This window comes from Pseudorasbora parva, chromosome 3, assembly GCF_024679245.1.
Source record: "Pseudorasbora parva isolate DD20220531a chromosome 3, ASM2467924v1, whole genome shotgun sequence".
In the NCBI taxonomy this organism is placed as follows: Eukaryota; Metazoa; Chordata; class Actinopteri; order Cypriniformes; family Gobionidae; genus Pseudorasbora; species Pseudorasbora parva.
The window spans coordinates 48328080-48349603 of record NC_090174.1 but is presented as its reverse complement, the minus strand read 5'-3'; the positions used below and the strand labels follow the sequence as shown (position 1 = coordinate 48349603).

Below are 21524 nucleotides of genomic sequence, written 5' to 3'. Positions count from 1 at the left end.
TTTGACCTTAAGTTAGTATCTACTACAGCTACTCACAGATCAGGTAACCAATTAGACCTTGTATACACACGCAACTGCTCAACGGACAACACTTTAGTTACTCCATTACACACCTCAGACCACTTTCTCATCACTCTTAACCTCATACTGACTCCTGATACAACACGCACTCCTACACAGATCACCTTTCGGCGTAATCTACGCTCCCTCTCTCCCTCTTGCCTATCCACTATGGTATCATCTTCACTCCCTCCACCTGCTCAGTTCTCAGCACTGGACACTAACAGTGCTACCAACACTCTTTGCTCCACTCTAACATCCTCCTTAGACAGTTTTTGCCCCCTCTCATCCAGACCAGCCCGCCCCACCCCATCTGCCCCCTGGCTGTCTGATGTTCTCCGTGAACATCGCTCTGGACTCAGGGCGGCAGAGAGGAAATGGCGGAAATCTAAAAACTATACTGACCTTACCTTGTATCAGTCGCTTCTCTCTTCTTTCTCTACAAATGTCTCCACTGCTAAAACAACATACTACCACAACAAAATCAACAAATGCTCTGACTCTCGCAAACTCTTTAAAACATTCTCCTCTCTCCTTTGTCCTCCTCCTCCCCCTCCTTCATCAACTCTTACAGCTGATGACTTTGCATCATTTTTTACAAACAAAACATCCCTCATCAGCAAACAGTTCTCCTCATCACAAACTGACAAGCAAATCTCAACAACTAACACGAACACGCTTCCATCCTTCTCTCCGCTCTCCGAGGCAGATATTTCTAAACTCATCCTTTCCAATCACCCTACTACCTGTCCACTTGATCCTATACCCACTCACCTCCTTCAGGCCATTTCTTCTTCAATCACTCCTGCACTCACTCACATTGTCAACACTTCTCTTCATACGGGAACCTTTCCCACAGCATTTAAGCAGGCTCGGGTAACCCCACTGCTTAAGAAACCCTCTCTGAATCCAGCACTTTTAGAAAACTACCGACCGGTATCCCTTCTGCCTTTCATTGCAAAGACCCTTGAGCGAGTTGTGTTCAATCAACTCTCTATGTTTCTTGAAAGGGACAACCTCCTAGACAACAACCAATCCGGCTTCAAAAGCGGCCATTCGACTGAGACTGCCTTGCTCTCGGTAACTGAGGCACTGAGACTGGCAAAAGCAGCTTCCAAATCCTCAGTGCTCATTCTGCTGGATCAGTCTGCTGCTTTTGACACAGTTAACCACCAGATCCTCCTGTCAACACTTAAGACGATGGGTATCTCAGGAACTGCCCTCCAGTGGTTCGGGTCTTACCTCTCTGGTAGGTCCTACAGGGTGTCATGGAGAGGTGTAGTGTCTAAGTCACATCATCTAGCTACTGGGGTTCCCCAGGGCTCAGTCCTTGGACCACTTCTCTTCTCCATCTACATGTCATCATTAGGTTCCGTCATTCAGAAACATGGCTTTTCCTATCACTGCTATGCTGATGACACTCAACTTTACTTCTCATTTCAACCAGATGATCCTACGGTCAGTGTTCGTATCGCTGCCTGTCTGACAGACATTTCTGACTGGATGAAAGAGCATCATCTTAAACTCAATCTTGCAAAGACAGAATTACTTGTTTTCTCAACCAACCCAGCACTTCATCAAAATTTCTCCATTCAGCTTGGTTCATCGACCATAACTCCATCAAGGACAGCCAGGAACCTTGGAGTTGTGATTGATGACCAGTTAAACTTCACTGACCACATTACTGCAACAGCCCGGTCCTGCAGATTTGCTTTATACAACATTAGAAAGATTAGACCCTTCCTATCAGAACAGGCTGCACAACTCCTGGTTCAAGCTCTTGTTCTCTCCAGACTGGATTATTGTAATGCTCTTCTGGCTGGGCTTCCAGCATGCACTATCAAACCCTTGCAGCTGATCCAGAATGCAGCGGCGAGAGTGGTCTTTAATGAGCCGAAGAGAACGCATGTTACGCCTCTCTTCATCAAACTGCACTGGTTGCCAATGGCTGCTCGCATCAAATTCAAGGCTCTAGTTCTCGCCTACAAAACAACCACTGGTTCTGCACCATTATACCTAAACTCAATTGTTCAGACTTACACACCCTCCAGAAGCTTGCGTTCTGCGAATGAGCGGCGCCTCGTGGTTCCTTCCCAAAGAGGCATGAAATCGCTCTCACGGACATTTTCCTGGACCGTTCCCACCTGGTGGAATGACCTGCCGATCTCAATTCGTGCTGCCGAGTCTGTAGCCATTTTTAAAAAACATCTTAAGACACATCTTTTCCAATTGCACTTTTCCTATTGCACTTGACCAATACAGAATAGCACTTACTGATCATATCTACGTCTCTCATCCGGATTTGTGCCTTCAGGCGGGTATGTTACATAGTTATCATAGCTACCAAAACCCAGTGTTCTGTATTTTGCGTACGTGAGTTTTTGCTGTCGATGGCTATTGCTGCGCATTTAGCTAGTGTTACGACCGCTAGGGGTCAGCCGTAACAAAAAGGAAGCGAGTCTCACTACCAGAGAGATATCAAAATGATGCAAGTTTATTTACAATGAAAATAAGGGTTTCAACAAAAGGGGCAGACACGGCCAAAACAATAAACAAAACAATCTTCTTTTGAACCTAAATTACCTAACCAAAAAAATAAAGAAAACAAAACACAACTTAACTTACCTATCTCCCTTAACCATAAACAAAGTGATAAACATAAATAAATTGGTGTCTAACCCCCCCCCCCCTTTTAAAGTGGTAAAAATATATACAATAGTATTTACAGTTGTATATACAGGGTCTTGGCAAACAAATCCGATTCAGTGTTCAATAAGCGTAGTCAAGCAGGCAGGGATCAAAAATAGAGTGGATAATCAGATGGTAACAATAAACAAACACTCACAACCTCCTAAAACACTCACAATCTCTCTGGCATGACACTCTCAAACAAACGATGACGAAACGAACGGTATAATCAGAAAGTCACTGGAAGCGAAGAACGAGGGCGATATAGCACAAAGTCAACGAGGCACAAGGCAAAGGCTGAGTGTTTGGGGCGGTCCTTAAGTACTGGTCAGGTGTTTAGAGGGACCAATCAGTGTTTCCCCACCGGTAAGTGGAAACCACGCCCACCTGGAACACAGACACAACTATACATACAGAAAGAGTATATACACAGACAAATGACAGATTAAAACAGATAGATACCTTGGGTTCTTAACACCCCCCTCCATAAAAATAAAACATGTAATGTTTTACTGATTGACACGGGATAGTGAGTCAGCAATGACATTTTCAATACCTCTTTTATGACAGATTTTCAGATTGTAACTTTGACAGATCAAAGACCATCGCATTAAACGATGATTGGCATTAGACATTTGTTGAAGGAATGTAAGGGGGTTATGATCAGTGAAGATAGTAACAGGTTGTACACTAGAACCGATATACACTTCAAAGTGCTGTAAGGCAAGAATCAAGGCTAGGGCCTCTTTCTCTATGGTGCTGTAGTGAATTTGATGCTTCAAGAATTTTTTTGAAAAGAAGCTGATGGGATGATTCAAACCATCCGTACCAGTCTGCAATAAGACAGCACCAACACCAGTACCACTAGCATCAACTTCTAACAGAAATGGCTTTTCAAAATTGGGTGCAACGAGGACAGGTGTACTACAGAGCAGAGTTTTCAGAGCATCAAAAGCAGATTGACAAACAGAAGTCCACCTGAATGAGGCTGTTTTTCGCAGTAACCCAGTGAGAGGGCTAGCAACGTCAGAGAAATTTTTACAAAAACATCGATAGTAACCGGTCATTCCCAAAAAACGACGGAGCTCTCTTCTCGTTTGAGGGACTGGAAAGTCGAGGATAGCCTGAATTTTTGAGTTCAGTGGGCGAACATGACCACTACCGACTTCTTTACCCAAGTATGTGATGGTAGCACATCCAAATTCACACTTAGCTAGATTCAAGGTAAGATTAGCATCTCTGAGACGTTTAAAGACTTCCTCTAAAGTGTTCAGATGATCTTCCCAAGTGTTAGCATAACACACAACGTCATCTAAATATGCCTCACAATTTGATACATTGGATAACACAATGGACATTAAACGTTGAAAGGTAGCTCCAGCGTTTCGAAGGCCAAAAGGCATAACCCGGTATTGTAGGAACATTTCAGGGGTGGCGAAGGCAGAGATTTCGGAGGCCCGCTCTGTGAGCGGCACTTGCCAATAACCTTTTAGTAGATCAAGTTTTGTTACGAATTTAGCATTTCCCACACGATCAACACAGTCTTCAATGCGTGGCAGTGGAAATGAATCAGCCTTCGAAATTTAGCTCGAAGCACTGAACCAGGCACGGGAAGTAAAACGAGAACTCTGTCTCCAATCTGGAAACCGCGCTGTACAGCTTTTTGGTCATATCGAGTTTTCATTTGGTCTTGGGCTGAATCAAGCGAATGTTTTGCCAGCTTCCAGAGTTTATGCAGTCTTTCACGAAAAGCACTAACGTAATCTAGGATGTTTGTAGTGGGAGACGAACGGTCGGAAGAAAGAATCTGTTCTTGTAAAATTTTCAAGGGGCCACGCACAGTGTGTCCAAAAATCAACTCAGAAGGACTGAACCCAAGGGACGCTTGAGTCGTGGTACGTATTGCAAACAACAAGAGTGGGACCTCTTCATCCCATTCTTTCTGTTCTCCGACACAAAACGTTCGCAACATGGATTTGAGAGTTTGATGAAAACGTTCGAGGGCACCTTGCGACTGAGGGTGGTAAGCGCTAGATACTTGATGTTTAATGTTTAGTTTTTTTATTACTTTGGCGAACACTTTGGACATGAAATTAGTACCTTGATCAGATTGAATGTATTTCGGCACTCCGAAAGTGGTACAGAATTTTATAATTGCTTTGACAATAGCATGAGCCTTAAGGGAACGAAGTGGTATCGCTTCGGGATACCTGGTTGACGCACACATCAACGTTAACAAATACGAATTTCCCGATTTTGTTTTGGGTAATGGCCCAACGCAATCAATCAAGATTCGCTCAAATGGTTCGCCAAGCACGGGTATTGGCTTCAATGGGGCTGGAGGGATAACTTGATTGGGCTTACCTGATACTTGACATGCGTGACAGGACTTACAGAATTTGGAAACGTCAGATTTCATCGAAGGCCAAAAAAAGTGTTTCAAAAGATTATCGTAAGTTTTTCGGATGCCTACATGACCAGAAAGTTCATGGTCATGTGCCACACTCAATACCTGTTCTCGAAAGGGTTTTGGAACAACAACTTGAAAAACAGTACCCCAGTCATCCTTGACATGTCTAGGAGACCACTTACGCATAAGAACGCCATCTTCAAAGAAGTAGGTCGCAGGATGTTCTGGCAAAACAGTCGGCTCGACAGCAGCTGCAAAACAGTGACACAGACTTTGATCGGCACTTTGTGCCTCAATTAACGTAGTTTTACCAAATGGTAAATCAACATCTGGAAGTGCACACACTTTCAACTGAACCGAATCAACTTTCTCTGTTTCAGCAGAATTGTCAGCACACAAAAATGTTTTTGACAGATCAACGGAATCTTTGAATTTATGAGCTTGAGCTCGTGTCACTACACATGTGCAAAACACTTCAGGAAACTCCCCTTGCAACGCATCCTCGTCGTGCGTATCAGGAACATCTATCACTTCGGGTAAACAGAAAACTTTGTCACCGGCTAGATCATTGCCTAAAATGAGCGATACACCTTTAACAGGTAATTCAGATCGAACTGCCAGCTTAACTGTCCCTGAAATTATTCCAGAGCGTAAATGGACACTGTGCAAAGGAACTTTAACTACAGTGAGGTCAATACCTTGCACTAACACACTGGAACCACAACTTGACTTTTCAGAAAACGGTAACACCCTCTCTAAAATGAAAGATTGCGCCGCGCCCGTATCACGGAGCATGCGAATGCTTTTCGTTTCAGAGTCGGCTTCCTTAAGTGACACGACACCATCAAAAATAAATGGCTCAAAAGCAGATTCAGTGGTTGTATCTAAAGATACTAGCTCAGGGTACACATCAGGTCGATCAACTAATGCAACACTTTTAAAAGTGGTCGCTTTCTTACCGGCTTTACGCTTCAAAACGGGGCAAACGGCAATGAGATGCCCCAACTCATGACAGTAAAAACATTCACGGTTTTCGCTGCGATCTGCACTTGAATCGTTCTTGGGTACCACTGTGGTATCCTTAGGACTACGAACTCGATCGGGGAAGTTACGCTTTGCGGGTGAAAACACTATTCTGTGCGTGAGTACAAACTCATCAGAAAAAACTGCAGCTTCAGACAAAGAGGACACTTTCTGTTCATTTAAGTAAACCACAATTTTCTCCGGTAGACAATTCTTAAATTCTTCTAGCAAAATCAGCTCTTTAAGCTGCTCAAACGTGACGACTTTATTCGCAGTACACCATTTATCAAATAAATTTGCCTTGTCTCTGGCAAACTCCACATGTGTTTGACTAGAGGTTTTCACATGATTTCGAAACTTTTGCCGGTATGCTTCGGGAACTAATTCATAAGCGCGCAAAACGGCGGTCTTCATCACATCATAATCCAAGCTCTGTTCAAGCGTTAACGCTGAACAGACCTCCTGGGCTTTACCGACGAGCTTACACTGTAACAACAGCGGCCAAACATTCCGCGGCCATTTTAACGTGGCGGCGATTCGCTCAAACACAGTGAAATAAGTGTCAACCTCACTTTCACGGAACAACGGAACTAGTGCTATTTGACGACTAATATCAAATCCGGGTTGACTTACTTGTGGGGTGCGTCGAGGTGCAGGAATAGGGCTCGGAGTGGAAGCGGTGATGGGCGACGACACAGGCACGCTCGCGCCAGGCGCATCAACAGCTGAGGGGTGAACAGGCGATTTTGTTTTCAGTTCGAGCTCCAGCTCCTTGAGCTTGATTGCTCGCTTGATTTCAAGTTCAACTGTGCGTGCATGCAGCAGCTGACTCTGATATTGTTGCCTGCCCAACTCCAACTCCAGCTCTTTCAGTTTGATCGCCAGTAAGGGATTTTGCGGAGACGGCAGATCGACGGGATCTATGCTAGCCAGTTCCTCGGGTTTGGGCTGTTCTCCCTCACCCGCGGGACCCGGCAACCGAAGTGCAACACCCGCCGAGTCGCGCTCCTCTGACAAAACTCCCTGCTCCACCAAATGTTTGTAAATCGCATCCTTAAGCTCACGTTTCACTGCACCACGAGGAACTGTAATTTGATATAAATCCGCGATTGAAAACAGATCGTCTTTGCGGCAGATATCCAATTGATCAGCCGTAGGCTGAACCGCAAACCTTTCTAGCTCAAATTTTAAAGACATCGCAAATTCCCTCCCCCTCAAAATGAAAACCACTAGCCAAACTAAAATATACAAAGCAAATTTCATGAGATATACAGGCAACGACGATAGTCCAATTGGTCTTTTGAAAAAGGAAACTTTAAGACGAGCCCCCAATTTCTGTTACGACCGCTAGGGGTCAGCCGTAACAAAAAGGAAGCGAGTCTCACTACCAGAGAGATATCAAAATGATGCAAGTTTATTTACAATGAAAATAAGGGTTTCAACAAAAGGGGCAGACACGGCCAAAACAATAAACAAAACAATCTTCTTTTGAACCTAAATTACCTAACCAAAAAAATAAAGAAAACAAAACACAACTTAACTTACCTATCTCCCTTAACCATAAACAAAGTGATAAACATAAATAAATTGGTGTCTAACCCCCCCCCCCCCTTTTAAAGTGGTAAAAATATATACAATAGTATTTACAGTTGTATATACAGGGTCTTGGCAAACAAATCCGATTCAGTGTTCAATAAGCGTAGTCAAGCAGGCAGGGATCAAAAATAGAGTGGATAATCAGATGGTAACAATAAACAAACACTCACAACCTCCTAAAACACTCACAATCTCTCTGGCATGACACTCTCAAACAAACGATGACGAAACGAACGGTATAATCAGAAAGTCACTGGAAGCGAAGAACGAGGGCGATATAGCACAAAGTCAACGAGGCACAAGGCAAAGGCTGAGTGTTTGGGGCGGTCCTTAAGTACTGGTCAGGTGTTTAGAGGGACCAATCAGTGTTTCCCCACCGGTAAGTGGAAACCACGCCCACCTGGAACACAGACACAACTATACATACAGAAAGAGTATATACACAGACAAATGACAGATTAAAACAGATAGATACCTTGGGTTCTTAACACTAGAATGCCATACAAAACCAACCCATTGGGCCACTGAATCCGCATTAACGACAACAGTTGGGGCATCAGCCTTAGTCCTAATGGGTTGTTATCTTAGCTATCCAAATCCAGTGTTCTGTATTTTCCGTACGTGAGTATTTGTTGTAGCTGGCTATATAAAAAAAAAAAAAAAAAAAAAAAAAAACAGTTGTGTACTCTGCTAATTAATTGAGATTTCTTACAGCTCTTACGGGTTGTTGGCTTTGTTTGTTTCGTTGCTTCTATTGCTCTACCCTTTTTTTGTGGGTCGCTTTGGATTAAAGCGTCTGCTAAATGATTAAATGTAAATGTAAATGAGAAAGTCTTCAGATAGGCCTCCATTGGCATTAGTACATTCCCACACACAAGACCCATAAAGGCACTAAAAACAAAGTCCATCTCACTACAGTGGCTGTAAAATAATTTTAGAATGCGACGAAAATAGTTATTGTGCGCACAATAATCAAAATAACGACTTTATCCACCAAGTTATTGATGTGAACTCGACACATGCGCGAGAATATGATGCAGATCCGCCGTTCAGATACATGACCCAGAAGCGAGGAGGAGCGCCGCTATCGCGTGAGTTTGCGTCCAAGACCTACACGGAAGACAATAACTTGCCGGATGAAGTCGTTATTTCGATATTTGTTTCCACACAAAAACTATTCTCATCACTTTGTAAAATTATTGTACAGCCACTGTAGTGAGATGGACTTTGTATAGATGTTTTTAGTGCCTTTTATGGGTCTTATGAGTGGGAATGTACTGAATGCCAATGGAGGCCTATCTGAAGACTTTCTCAGCCATCAGCTTTCAACAAAAATCTTCATTCGTGTTACGGAGATGAACAAAGGTGTTACGGGTGTCCAACAACATGAGGGTGAGTAATTAATGATAAAATTTAAGCAGGGGGACACGTCTGGCACTGCAGGATTTGAGTCCCTGGTTGCGTATTGTATTACTGATGGTACCCTTTGTTACTTTGGTCCCAGCTCTCTGCAAGTTTTTGCTTACCGTTCTTGTGATAATTTTGTGTTGTATGTCTTCCTTTTTCTAATAATTGATCCCACAGTTGATTTCTTCACACCAAGCTGCTTACTTATTGCAGATTCAGTCTTCTCAGCCTGGGGCAGGTCTACGATTTTGTTTCTGGTGTCCTTTGACAGCTCTTTGGTCTTGGCAATAGTGGAGTTTAGAGTCTGACTGTTTGAAGTTGTGGAAAGGTATATTTTATACTGATAATGAGTTCAAACAGGTGCCATTAATACAGGTAATAAGTGAAGGACAGAGGAGACTCTTAAAGAAGTAGTTACAGGTCTCTGAGAGCCAGAAATCTTGCTTTTTTGTAGGCAACCAAATACTTAATTTCCACCATAATTTCCAAATATATATATATTTTTAATCAGACAATGTGATTTTCTGGATTTTTTTCTCATTCTGTCTCTCATAGTTGAAGTGTACTATGATGAAAATTACAGGTCTCTCTCATTTTTTAAGTGGGAGAACTTGCACAATTGGTGGCTGACTAAATACTTTTTGGCCCACTGTATATATATTTATTTCCTAAATGAACATTTAGGCAAAGATGTGATCTATTTTGTTTACATGTCATTTTTTTTTTAACCAAGACACTTCCTCACAGCTGAAAAAAACATGCCCTGGCCCTATTCATCCCTTATATCCCCTCCATACACTCCACTCCAAAACCTTTATCCGCATGTCACAATCTATTGTGGGATTCATCTCAGTCCTAAACTGATTCTCTCCCTTCCCAGAACAGGCATGACTCACACTGTCCTATTCTTTTCCCGTTTTAAGAGGGAGTTCTACTATTGCATCAAAATTTGTCCAAACTCCTGAGGCAATAACCGATAACAAAATCAAAGAACCACCATTGCTGAACTTGCATTTATTTCCAGTTCTGTTTTAAAGAGCAGTTCCTCCAAAAGTGAAAGTTGTCATTGTTTTCTTAGTCATATTTTTTCCAAAACTGAGTTTCGTGCATTTTTGCAATACTAGAATAAGTTTTAAAGAACATTCATGCTGCTCTTTCCCATTCAACTAAAGCTTACAATTTGTGAACCATTTATCAATTTATGACACATGAAGACACACTGTGCTAAGTTTAAACATGCAGAAAGAACGAATAAGATTTGACAGTGGGGATGATTTTTTATTTATAATATTTTATACACAAGCCCACAGGTCATAATTTGGCAATCTGGGACAGTGTCAACTTCCAGATTTCTGTTTTTCTGATTCTCTGTGAGCTCATCACCACTAGAACAACCACTTTCCTGTTCAGGCATGTCTGAGATGCTCCACAACACGTCTGAGAAGGCAGCCTAGAGACATTTAAGAGTAACACATGTCTACAAATGTCTATATGTAACAATTAGTTCTGACATCACAAATTTTCAAATTTTAGCTAAAGTCTGGATAAGTCAACATTAGTTACCAAAACTCAGAGCCAGTCTGCAGATTTTGAGCAGTCAGAGTATAAGACTTTTTTTCATTACATTATATGATTCTACCCATCGAAGAATATCAAACATGTTTGATAAGCTAATTTTAGAACACACTGGCTGCATAAATCACATACTCCCCTACTATACAGTAGGCAAAAAACAGTATGTTACAAAATAAGTGTCATTATTCAAATATCAAATAATGAATTATCAAATTTCCAATAGCACATGAAGGCAGCATTTATTACCCCATGAGGCCACAGGATAGGTTTTGTGAATTAGTAAAGATACCCTGCTGTTAGGTCACATGATAATAACAATATGTGAATGTAGTACTTCCAGATTATACTGACAAATCAAACATTTATATTATATAGAACATACTTGGTTGCAATTATTCACAGTACCTACTCAAGACAGTATGCATATTAGCATCTCTCACTGCATCTCTTAGCAACAAGGTTTATGTGTGATTTTGTTGGAATGAATTAAAAGTCTGGTAGTAGTGTGTTATCCTCAGTCGACAAGTGATTTACAATCTGTTTAGATAGTAAAGGTTGTGTAGTCTATTCCAGCTTTAACAAGTCTATCTGTTCCCCAAGCTGTATTCAATATGCAAGTTTTCATCTGCCCCTCTTGTTTGCTTAAGCGAATGGTGGAAAATCTAACACAAACCCCTACAGTTATTGCCTCGAGCCTGGCAAGCGCTACCCAAATACTGTCTAGTGTCTACTAGAGCAGTGTACCTCTGCTCTGACCCGACTCCAATACAGTCTATTATCACCACAGAGAGTGAAAGCAGAACAGTGGAAAAGTTTTGATAAGCTCTGATAACATGGGAGCACAATGGCCTAAGCCATCTTACTGTGTTTTGGGAATTGGAGGGAGTGTGGATGGTGCATCAGACCACGTAACTAACTGGGAGACCTAATGAGAAATGTAACAGATGGAGAAAAAGTCAAGACTATCTACATAGCATTAGATAACAGCTGGAAATGACTCCATCTCCATGGCCTCAGAGGAGATCTAGATTTCCTTTTCCATGTCATAAGGTCTCCAAAGAGCCAAACAGCTGTGATCTAACAAAAGATGAGGTTGTGGGAAAAAATGAATGTGATTCAAATGTCAACTACTGGTTCTACTGTAAGACTTTTAACTTTAAGAAGCAAATTAATAAATCTTAATCAACAGATCTCTGCATGTCAAACATATGTCTATGTGGATATAAACACCTGGTTTGGTGATAACCAGCCTAGTTGAAAGAAGTCTGAACAGAGAAAAAAATACTTTTATCTAAATTTTTCTAAAGACAGTTTCCAAACGCCTAACTTACACCATTTTAAATGGATCTGCAATCTTCAACACATTTAACAGTTTGAAAACGCGATCAGAAGTCAGAGAAAAAGTTGCTCACCCGTACAGATGAATGCTACACGTTTCTTCATACACGTCGAAAAGGTTGGGTAGTTCCGTTTATGAGGTCAGATTCGTACACGTACATTCATTCTTCAGGTGGGATCCGTATCTTTTGGGAAACTTTAGAAAAGGCTTCATCCTTCCAGACTTTCAAACGGACTGGAGAAGTAACGTTAGTGTTTTGATTTCTCACCGCCCACTGAGTGAAGACCTGTAATGTGCGTTAGGGGTGTGGACTCCTCATTCAGACGTAGGGACTGGGATAGTTTACTTCTAAAGCAGGGAAAAAAAGCATTCATCACATAACTTTAGCTCTCGAGCCATTTTACTGATTTAGTAGGTAAACTAAATATTAATAGTAACTTCACTAAGAAGTTATTTCTGGTGTCAAAAGCCGTTAAAAAAAATCACAAACTGTGTGCTGGTATTCGCGTCGGTTGTCTATAATTGTCAACCGACAATTTTAGCTGTTTTTAGCTGTTTATGTGGATGAAATATATGGAATTGTGCTGTCATACCGTTTGTGATAATGAAACAATTTAAACTGCTTAGGCAAACCCGCAATACAGAAGTTAACATTATGTGAAGAATGGTCTTTCATAACAGGTATGACCGGCTAGCTAATTTACATGTCACCGCTTTTTGTTGTCAGGCGTCTACATGAAAACTTTTGGTAACGGCGCCCTCTGGTGTAGCCTACAGCGTAATTACAGGAAAAACTCCTCCAGTCCTGGGCAAAAAAAACACACTTTTGTCCCCATTCTAAGCTTTTAGTTGTCTTAACCACAAATTATTGGACAAGAAAGTAACTGTGTCTTCGAAAATCTGACGAGAAATATACTTAAATGCATCTCTACTACTATAGGCATACCACCACAAGCAGGAAGAGCTGTCATTATCTGGGGAGCCTTTTTAGCTGCTGGTATTGGTGAGCTACTTCACTAATTCATTTAATGCATGCGGTTTTCAAACCTGTCCTGAGGGACCCCCAACCCTGCACATTTTGTATGTGTCCCATATTTGACACAGTTACACACACTTCAGGTCTTAGAGTCTCTAATAATGAGCTTTTGAGTTGAATCAGGGGTCAGGGGCCTCAGAGAACGTGAGAATAGTGCTTCCCACAAATTAAAAGTTGTTATCCAAAGAAAAATAATAAGTTATAAATAATGTTATTTTTTAAAAAGATGACGCTCCTGCCCAAATTGTAAAGACAACCAAAAAGTGGTTTGAGAACAAGTCCGTCAGGCTCATGTTTTGACCTGTCCGAGTCCGGTTTTGAACCCTATAGTGCAAATTTCTTCCCACATTAAACTCGAACTTGGAGACATTTTTCAACTGCTCATGAACTGTTTAAAGCCATTAAAATCTAGTGGAACAACGCTGGCTCAATTCGTAATATATTTCTCTTTTATAAAATCAGTTTTTTCACAAACCCCCTTGTGGCTCCTGGTTGTGATTTTTATATATTCATTATTAGCTCTTTTAATGTTATTTCAAGGAACACATATGATGATTGAATATGCATTTACATGTGTGTGTGTGTGTGTGTGGGGGGGGGGGATATGGTTATGCTAGAATAAATCAAATAAAACAAAATATAAAGATAGGGCCATTTTTAGTGCAACTAAAAATACACAACAAAACAACTTATGCACGGTCATGGTTTTAATGAGATTTTAAAGAGACTACATCTAACTATGATCAATGTAAGACACTTTATGATAATAATTTACACTTGATGTGGAACAGAACCAGAACACATCAATCACATGGGGCCATCATGATTTGTCAGTTTTCTATGCCAGATATTTATTTACAAATAATTTGTTTCAAATAAATTTGTTTTTTAGTGACGTCAAGTCAGCTAAGGACAACAAGAATGGGAAAAGTCCACTGGTAAAATAAACATCTAAAATAAAATAACATCTCCAATATTTACTGTGTTGCTGCTGTGGAGTCACCTGGAAAAAACCTGAAACGCTGATCAGTGTTTTCTTACTGACCAAGCAAAAGTGGAAAGACTCTGTAATGTCAGAAAATGATTCACAAATCAACTGGCATAAAAAGCATATCATTTAAATAAATTAACATTTACACCTAAAAGCAACCTGAATTCATTTAACCTTTGATAATTTATGAATGACAAGTTGAAAACTACAAACCAACAATACTTATCCATTATATTACATAAATAAAACACCAGACCAGTCTACGAACATTCTCAGTCATCCATATCATAATAGAATGTCATAATATAATTTAATAATCTGAGAAATGAATATAGACATTTGACTATTTACTGAATACATTTAACCGCTCAATAGAGTGGCTTCATAATCACTTCTTTAGAAGTCGTTTCTTTGTCATATTCAAGTATTTTTTCTCATCAAACAGAATCCAAGGTAAAAAATAAAATTAAACAAAACGGAAAAAACACAAACAGCAGTCAATGTCCGATATTTCTTTAGAGAGTCAGCAGACTCTTGTTTTTGGTATAATTAAATATAATTAAAACCCTCATTTGCCATATTGTTTGCTTAAAGGAACACATACAGAACCATTCCATATTTAAAGTGTATTAAGAATCAAACAGAAATGATTAGTAAAGTTATAAAACACATCTTTTTTTTTTAGAATACTACTTTTCTAAAGAAAAGCCAAAGCATTTAAACCGTCAACATGAGCAGAACAAACAATAACAGACATCCTCCCTTCCGAAACCGCCAGAGTCTTCAGCAGCTTGGACCATAATTGTCCCTCAAGAGAAAACAAAATCGTATACTGCAGAGATGCAGGATCCAGTAGAGAGAAATGGCCCATGAGGAGACTGTGGAGACGTCTAATGGGAGGCAACAGTCAACCACTGGGAGGGAGGAAGATAAGGTCTGAAGTTTGCTTTTTTTGTGAATAAGAGATCACACAGTGTAGTCCAGCTCTGCATTCATCTTGGTGTACATTTCATAGGTGGCATCAAGAGTAGCTGTGAAGTTTACTAGAAACTGCCGCACTTTTTCCAAGCATTCTTCGTCCTTGACCTCTCGCCCTTTAGAAAGAGCTTTGAGAAAATCAGATCGGTATGGAGCGGCATATAGTGCTGCCTGAAAGAATGAAGACAAGGGAAACTCAAAAGGTTTGTCTGAGCATTTACAGTCATCACAACAGATGTTCTAATCAATTAATTTACATCAATTCAGTTTGAACTTCCAAACGTGTCCTTTGTATATATATATATATATATATATATATATATATATATATATATATATATATATATATATATATATATATATATATATATATATATATATATTTTTTTTTTTTTTTTTTTTTTTTTTAAAGAAGCTTACTTTAAAGAGCTTTTGGACAAACCAGCCATGATACTTCTTCAGTGCCATCTCATAAGCTTTGGTGATATTGACTCTGATGAGGTTGGGGTTGTTTTCATCCTTATCCCCATCCACTAGGCTCTGGAGAAGAACCTGGATAAAGCGTAGCCCCCTAACAGAAAAAAAAAGGTTTTAGTTCACCTAAAAGGGAGAAGGGTAACAGAATGTTCTGGGTGCTCTTTTTTAACAGAATGTTATAAAAGTTATAAAAGTAGTTTGTAACAACATTATAGGGTAAGTAAATGATGACAATTTACATGTTTTGATTTATAAAAATTCATAAAATTGCCAAGTCTGTTTTTTTACATCCAGATTTTAGTTGGAGGAACATGTAACAGAATGAAATGGTGTGATGTGTGGAGGCTCAACTGGTGAAGCTTCTTGGGTTGACAAAAGAAGCTCCACACACACACATGCACACAAACTGGCATATGCTGTTTACAGGGTAGGCGTAATTTTTTTTTATTTTGTAAAAACTATATTTTACTATCTCAACCCCCCTACACTAACCTTAACCCCTAAACCTTACCCATTACACAAGACGTGCTGCATTGTTTTTTAAGAAGAAGAAAAAAACAGTGTTTAGTGTTTACAACCTATCACTCACATTAAGATAGCAGCAAAAGCAAACCACAACAATTCAATCAATTCCCCATGGACAAAATCAAGTCCCGCCCATTTTTTTTCCTGTTCAAAAAACTGTTGAGAAGCCATTTTCTTGATCGTTCAGCTATTGCAACTTTAAGAAGGACAAATAGGAAGTTTGAAAGTTCATGTTTTCATAATGCAACATTTAATTTTACAGCCATAAACAGTTTTTTGTTTCACTTCTTCAAAATCGAAAAGAGAAAAAAAAAACATTTCAGGCCCAGCCTTGCCTTTTCAGCCACATGAGGGCAAGTGTTGCTCCTACTTTTGGCCACTCGGATCCATGCATCTCTTTCTCTGCTTCCAAAATGTGCTGCAGGGTTTTAAACCTGGTGGGGTTGCTGTCATACACAGCCTTGATTTTCTGTGAGAAAAAAGCAGAGGGGAGGGAGGAGTTCAGGTTGTGAAAGTTATATTGTTCGATGCATATCAACCGTTTATGGTTTTATGTGTATGTATTTAACTTACAGTGATGTTACCCGCAATATCAGCCTTGATGGGAGAAAAAACAGCAGAGCCGAGGCAATCTAATAGGGGATAAGGAAAACATGTGTGTAATATTTGCATACATCAGTACAAACTTTATTAAAACATATGCAATTTGCATGTATTTGAAATGTACCCTGAAAGGGTTGGCATGCAACCTACATGAATTGTTATACGCATGTGAGAACACAACATTCTTTCACAGAGATGTGAGAGAGTCCTCTCTTTACTAGATTTTTTACAGGAAAGTGGTAGATACATAGTAAAAGTATTGCAAATTCTGATCCCAAGAACTCAGAATGAACTCTGACATTACCGCCTTAAAAAAAGAGCACTGAATAATTAACCGTGCTTAGAGAGCATGACAGATTTCTGAAAGCACCCATGCGGTTCATTAAAGTTTCAGTACCACCCATTATCACATTGAGACCAAATGCATTGCAAGACTAATAAACACCTGTGGAAATCGACACACACACTGAATCACTGATGGTTCCATTACTGCAACCAATAAATACTGTATATGCTTTGACCATGTTTGTATTACAGTTCTTGTTTAAGAAATGTTTGATTACGATTTATATATACACATACACACACACTCACAATTTATTTTAGCAATACACCAATAAAAAATAAATAAAATAAAAAAAACAAGAATCAACTAGTGAATTTAGACAATGTATAAAAAATGTATATACATTTTTTAGATTTGCTAAAGATTATACTTAACAGTGTTTTCAAATGAATGTACTAAATGTAAAAATGGTGGAAATGAGCATGCACAATTAAATATCTAATCAGTCAATATATGTTAAAATATCGACATATAGAGCTAAATTAAAAATAGTACCAAGAAAGCCAGGACTGCCACTGGTGCCCCCTCACGAAAACAGATGTATGACAGGCCAAAAGATCGAAGCACCATATAACCAAAATCCTTGACCTATAAAAGCCCTACACTGTCAGAAAAAAGGTACATTGCTTTCACTGGGGTGGTACCCTAAGGTACAAAAACAAAAAGGTACTAATATGTACCTTTAAAGTACTGATATGTACCTTTTAAGGTACTAATAAATACCATTTAGGGGTGATTAAGGTACAAAGTTGTACCTTTTCACTTTTGTACCTTAGGGCAGTGGTTCTCAAACCTGTCCTGGGGACCCCCAACCATTGCACATTTTGCATGTTCCCTCATCAAACAAACCCAATTCAAGTCTTGCAGTCTCTACTAATGAGCTGATGATTTGAATCAGGTGTGTTAGATGAGGGAGACATGCAAAATGTGCACTGGTTGGGGGTCCCCAGGACAGGTTTGAGAACCACTGCTTTAGGGTACCGCCCCAGTGACAGCACTGTACCTTTTTTCTGAAAGTGTCGAAAGTGATAGCAAGGTGTTCCTCAAGTGAGAGCAGGGTGATGATTCTAGGGGCCCACGCAATTTTATCAGAGGGGACCCACCCCATAAGCCTCTCTTTTCAACTGTGGATTGCAACTGCGGGGGACAAAGCCCCCTGCCACGGTGCTGCAAAGGGCCCCTGGATTGTAGTGATATGTTCAACAGTGTAGGGTTCAAACCAACATAGCCCACTGGAAAGACCGGAGTCATCATCAGCATTTTGTACTGATAGCAAAAGAAGCTTCTCTTGTTACAGAGAACTCTAAATGAGCTAAAAACGCTGTTTACACATCAGCCTTTTCACTGTGAATGAATGCTTACAGGAAAAGAAACACACATTCATACCCTCACTCCTGTTCTTTCTGGTGTTTTTACTTCACACAGGGCTTTTTGTGATAAAGTGTCAACTCTAAAGAAGGGCTGGGAAGCATAATTGTCTTTCTGTGGGAGTTATTGACATTCTCAACAACCATTGTCCCCAATCAAATGATGATGTCACACAATCATAAATATGTCTACAATCACAGCCTGCCACACAAAGTCCATCTACTGAAGCGAAGTGCCTATATCGTTCATAGATCAATTTAACTGCGGACTACACCTGGAGTTTCCTGAGGAACAAACATAAAACAAATAAAAGGCTTCTATTAAGTATTCTCAAATTTCATTAGAAATAATATTATCAACATAATCATTTGAATGAAAAAAGGTTTAAATAATGGCATTTTGCATAAACTGACAGAATAGACACCAAAAGTTTAAGCAAAACCTGAACATGGTGAATTTGATTCGTGACAAAAAGATCCACATTTTACACACAAAAATTTAAAATCACATTTTAGTCACATTTCTGTCACATTATAGTTTATTCTCTCTCTGTCAAGTGCCGTTCCTTTTATAATTAGGCCTACATCAGGAAAATGACCATTTTAGTGATGGCTATTGGCTAAGATAGAAGAGTACATTGAGCACTAATGTGAACACTTCAGCATTGGCGTTTCAAGTGGCAAATCCATTTCAAATGCATTTTTCATATTAATACCAAATGAGGCTTTGAACAAAGATGTCCTAATGTTCCGTTCCACCAATGAATAGAGCAGGGCAACTCAACACCATTCTAATCAATTTTCTCAACTTCCAAAATCGAGGGCAGCAGATTAAATTATGCATGCAATAGGTTTGTGCCCTTCTTTGTGAAAAGAAATTTGAGCCAAAAAAAGATTAGTCCTCAGTAGCAAACAATGGCTTCTGCTTGACAGATAGGCTTTGTCTGGCTCTACTAACAACTTCTGAAGAACACTGGAGATCTTGATCAGGAGTGGAAAATCTCACCCCTGATCAAGGAGCTGGAATATCCCGGAAAATCAGATGATATCAGACTAGCCTACTGATTTTTGTAACAACACGTGTATAACTGTGTAATTGAATCTTTTTAAAACTCTTTAAAGACCTATGGCGAAATGTTTGCATATAATTGTTACTTTGTTTCCACTCTGAAGCGATGACTGAGAAAGGGAGACATTTGGAAACCGCATTTTGTAGGCTATTAGATATAGGTATTGTTGAAATAGCTAATTTAAAATAACTTTTTGACGACCTGAACAAGTTACAAGAACACAAGTATTGTTCTAATGATAATTTAAAAACCCAGCCCATCAGGCCGTTTCATGACAGTAGAGTTCATGCTCAAATCTGGGCTCAAACTATGAGAGATGACGGAAGAACCTACCGAAGAAAGGAGGAAGGTGAGACACCGCCTCGAGAAACGGCCGGGTTTCCACTTGTTTGTCGGCTGGAAGTTGCCGGAACTGGTGCTCCATAAGAAGAGCCATGATTGCCTAAAGTGGGCGAAAGTGACTTTTGTTGCCTACAACATAAGACGAGGACAACACAGCAGAAGTGAAGACAGAACCCGGAACTATCACTGGACAGACAGAACAGAGCGTTTACTATTCCAGTTCTTCTGATAGCGCTGCACTGCACAGCTGGACGGCCCCCTGCACCGCCCCTTTATGCAAATGTATGTAGACTCATCGCGGAAACGTTCAACATGTGGGCGGGGACTCTAAAGAGGAGCCAATCATATCACGGAGGAGGGGACACATTTTTAAAGTTTATAATATATTCTTCTCAGAGCCCATACTGTAATCATCAAAAATGTTACTGTACATTAAATAGCAACATAATTTTTCTGTTATGGAAATGTTCACCTAGCCTAACCAATGACTTTTTCATCTATCTGAAAGGCTATTATGTTGATAGGCTATATAACTTTTTTTTACTGAAAACAGATTTATCAGATAAATATTATTATTAATATAAGTAATTAATATTAGGCCTAATAAGACAATCTAAAACTAATTCAAAACACTAATTCAAAAAACAAATCCAGTGTAACGGTTATTATTGATATTTGCCTATGACATGAAAACATTTTTACTGAATTTGATATTCCCAGATCCATTCATAATTATGGTCTCTGTAAAAATGCTGATTATTAGTGACGAAAAGGGGAAAAAATACAACAAACTCTCTGTAAATGTTACTTCCCTGTTTGAGGCTTAGCTTTAGGCAGATTCCATTTTGTCTGGCCATTTAATGCATGATTGAACAGGCATTAAATCATTTAAAAGTTTTTTCTTTTTTCTTTTGTTCCTTAATTTCACTATTGCATATTTGTGGATTATTTAAAGAAAATAAAACAATCAAAGAGCAGCTCGGGTCTGAATCCTTGCTGAAAGTTTAGGGGCCTCATGTTGTTAATAATTAAAATGTCCTTTACCCTGTTGCTGACATTAGAGGTTTAAGCGGGGAGTCTTTCTGACGACAATTAGACACGATTATCTGGTCACCATTAAACATTCACATGCAATGTTTAATTCATCCACAAGTAGGCTTAACCTACAATGACCCAGAAAGTCATGTATTTTATTAATACTGCCTTCAGATTTGCCTCTTTATCTCACACCTCATCTGAGTGCTCATTTTTAATCAATATTTAATATTCTATAGTAGAGTGTTAGACACTGCTGTCACCTTTAATGCAAGTCTTGATCACATTTGAAATACCCTTGGAAATCAAATAAAATCAGACTTCTGTTCTGAATATTATTAAAGGGCTAGAATGTCTGGACTATAAAGTGCAGGAGAACAGTCAGGTTCCAAAAGTAACGCTTGAGGTAAAACAACTTTAATTTTCTCCATAGGGAAATCGATATAATCGATATAAACCTTTAAAGACAGCTTTAGTGAGCTATGAGGTTGTTAATAGATAGCATTTGCTGCTGTAAAAGCCATCAGCCTGCATCATTTCAATTTAGTTTTAAAATAATTGTGTTTTACAGCAGAATTCGTGGTGAAAAACTACATTACCCACAATGCCATACAGAAAATCCACCATTCAGCGAGTCGGTTGACTTGGTTGATAAC

General features: G+C 39.5%; 2 protein-coding genes across 2 annotated transcripts in view; both read right to left on the bottom strand.

Annotated features, from left to right (window-relative positions):
* The window catches only part of trpv4 (transient receptor potential cation channel, subfamily V, member 4), a 41451-nt gene extending 29086 nt beyond the window's left edge, over positions 1–12365 (bottom strand). The window contains exon 1 of the mRNA XM_067439315.1: positions 12172–12365. The gene's annotated coding sequence lies outside the window, so the exon portion shown is untranslated. The remainder of the gene's footprint in view (positions 1–12171) is intronic.
* Positions 12366–13833: 1468 nt separating this feature from the next.
* On the bottom strand, positions 13834–20110 carry gltpa (glycolipid transfer protein a). Its single transcript, XM_067440255.1, has 5 exons — positions 19825–20110; positions 16679–16737; positions 16441–16574; positions 15524–15674; positions 13834–15274 (listed from the first exon to the last, which is right to left on the bottom strand). The coding sequence occupies exons 1-5, from the start codon at positions 19925–19927 to the stop codon at positions 15092–15094; spliced, it is 630 nt and encodes a 209-aa protein (XP_067296356.1). The 5' UTR covers positions 19928–20110; the 3' UTR covers positions 13834–15091.
* Positions 20111–21524: the final 1414 nt, after the last annotated feature.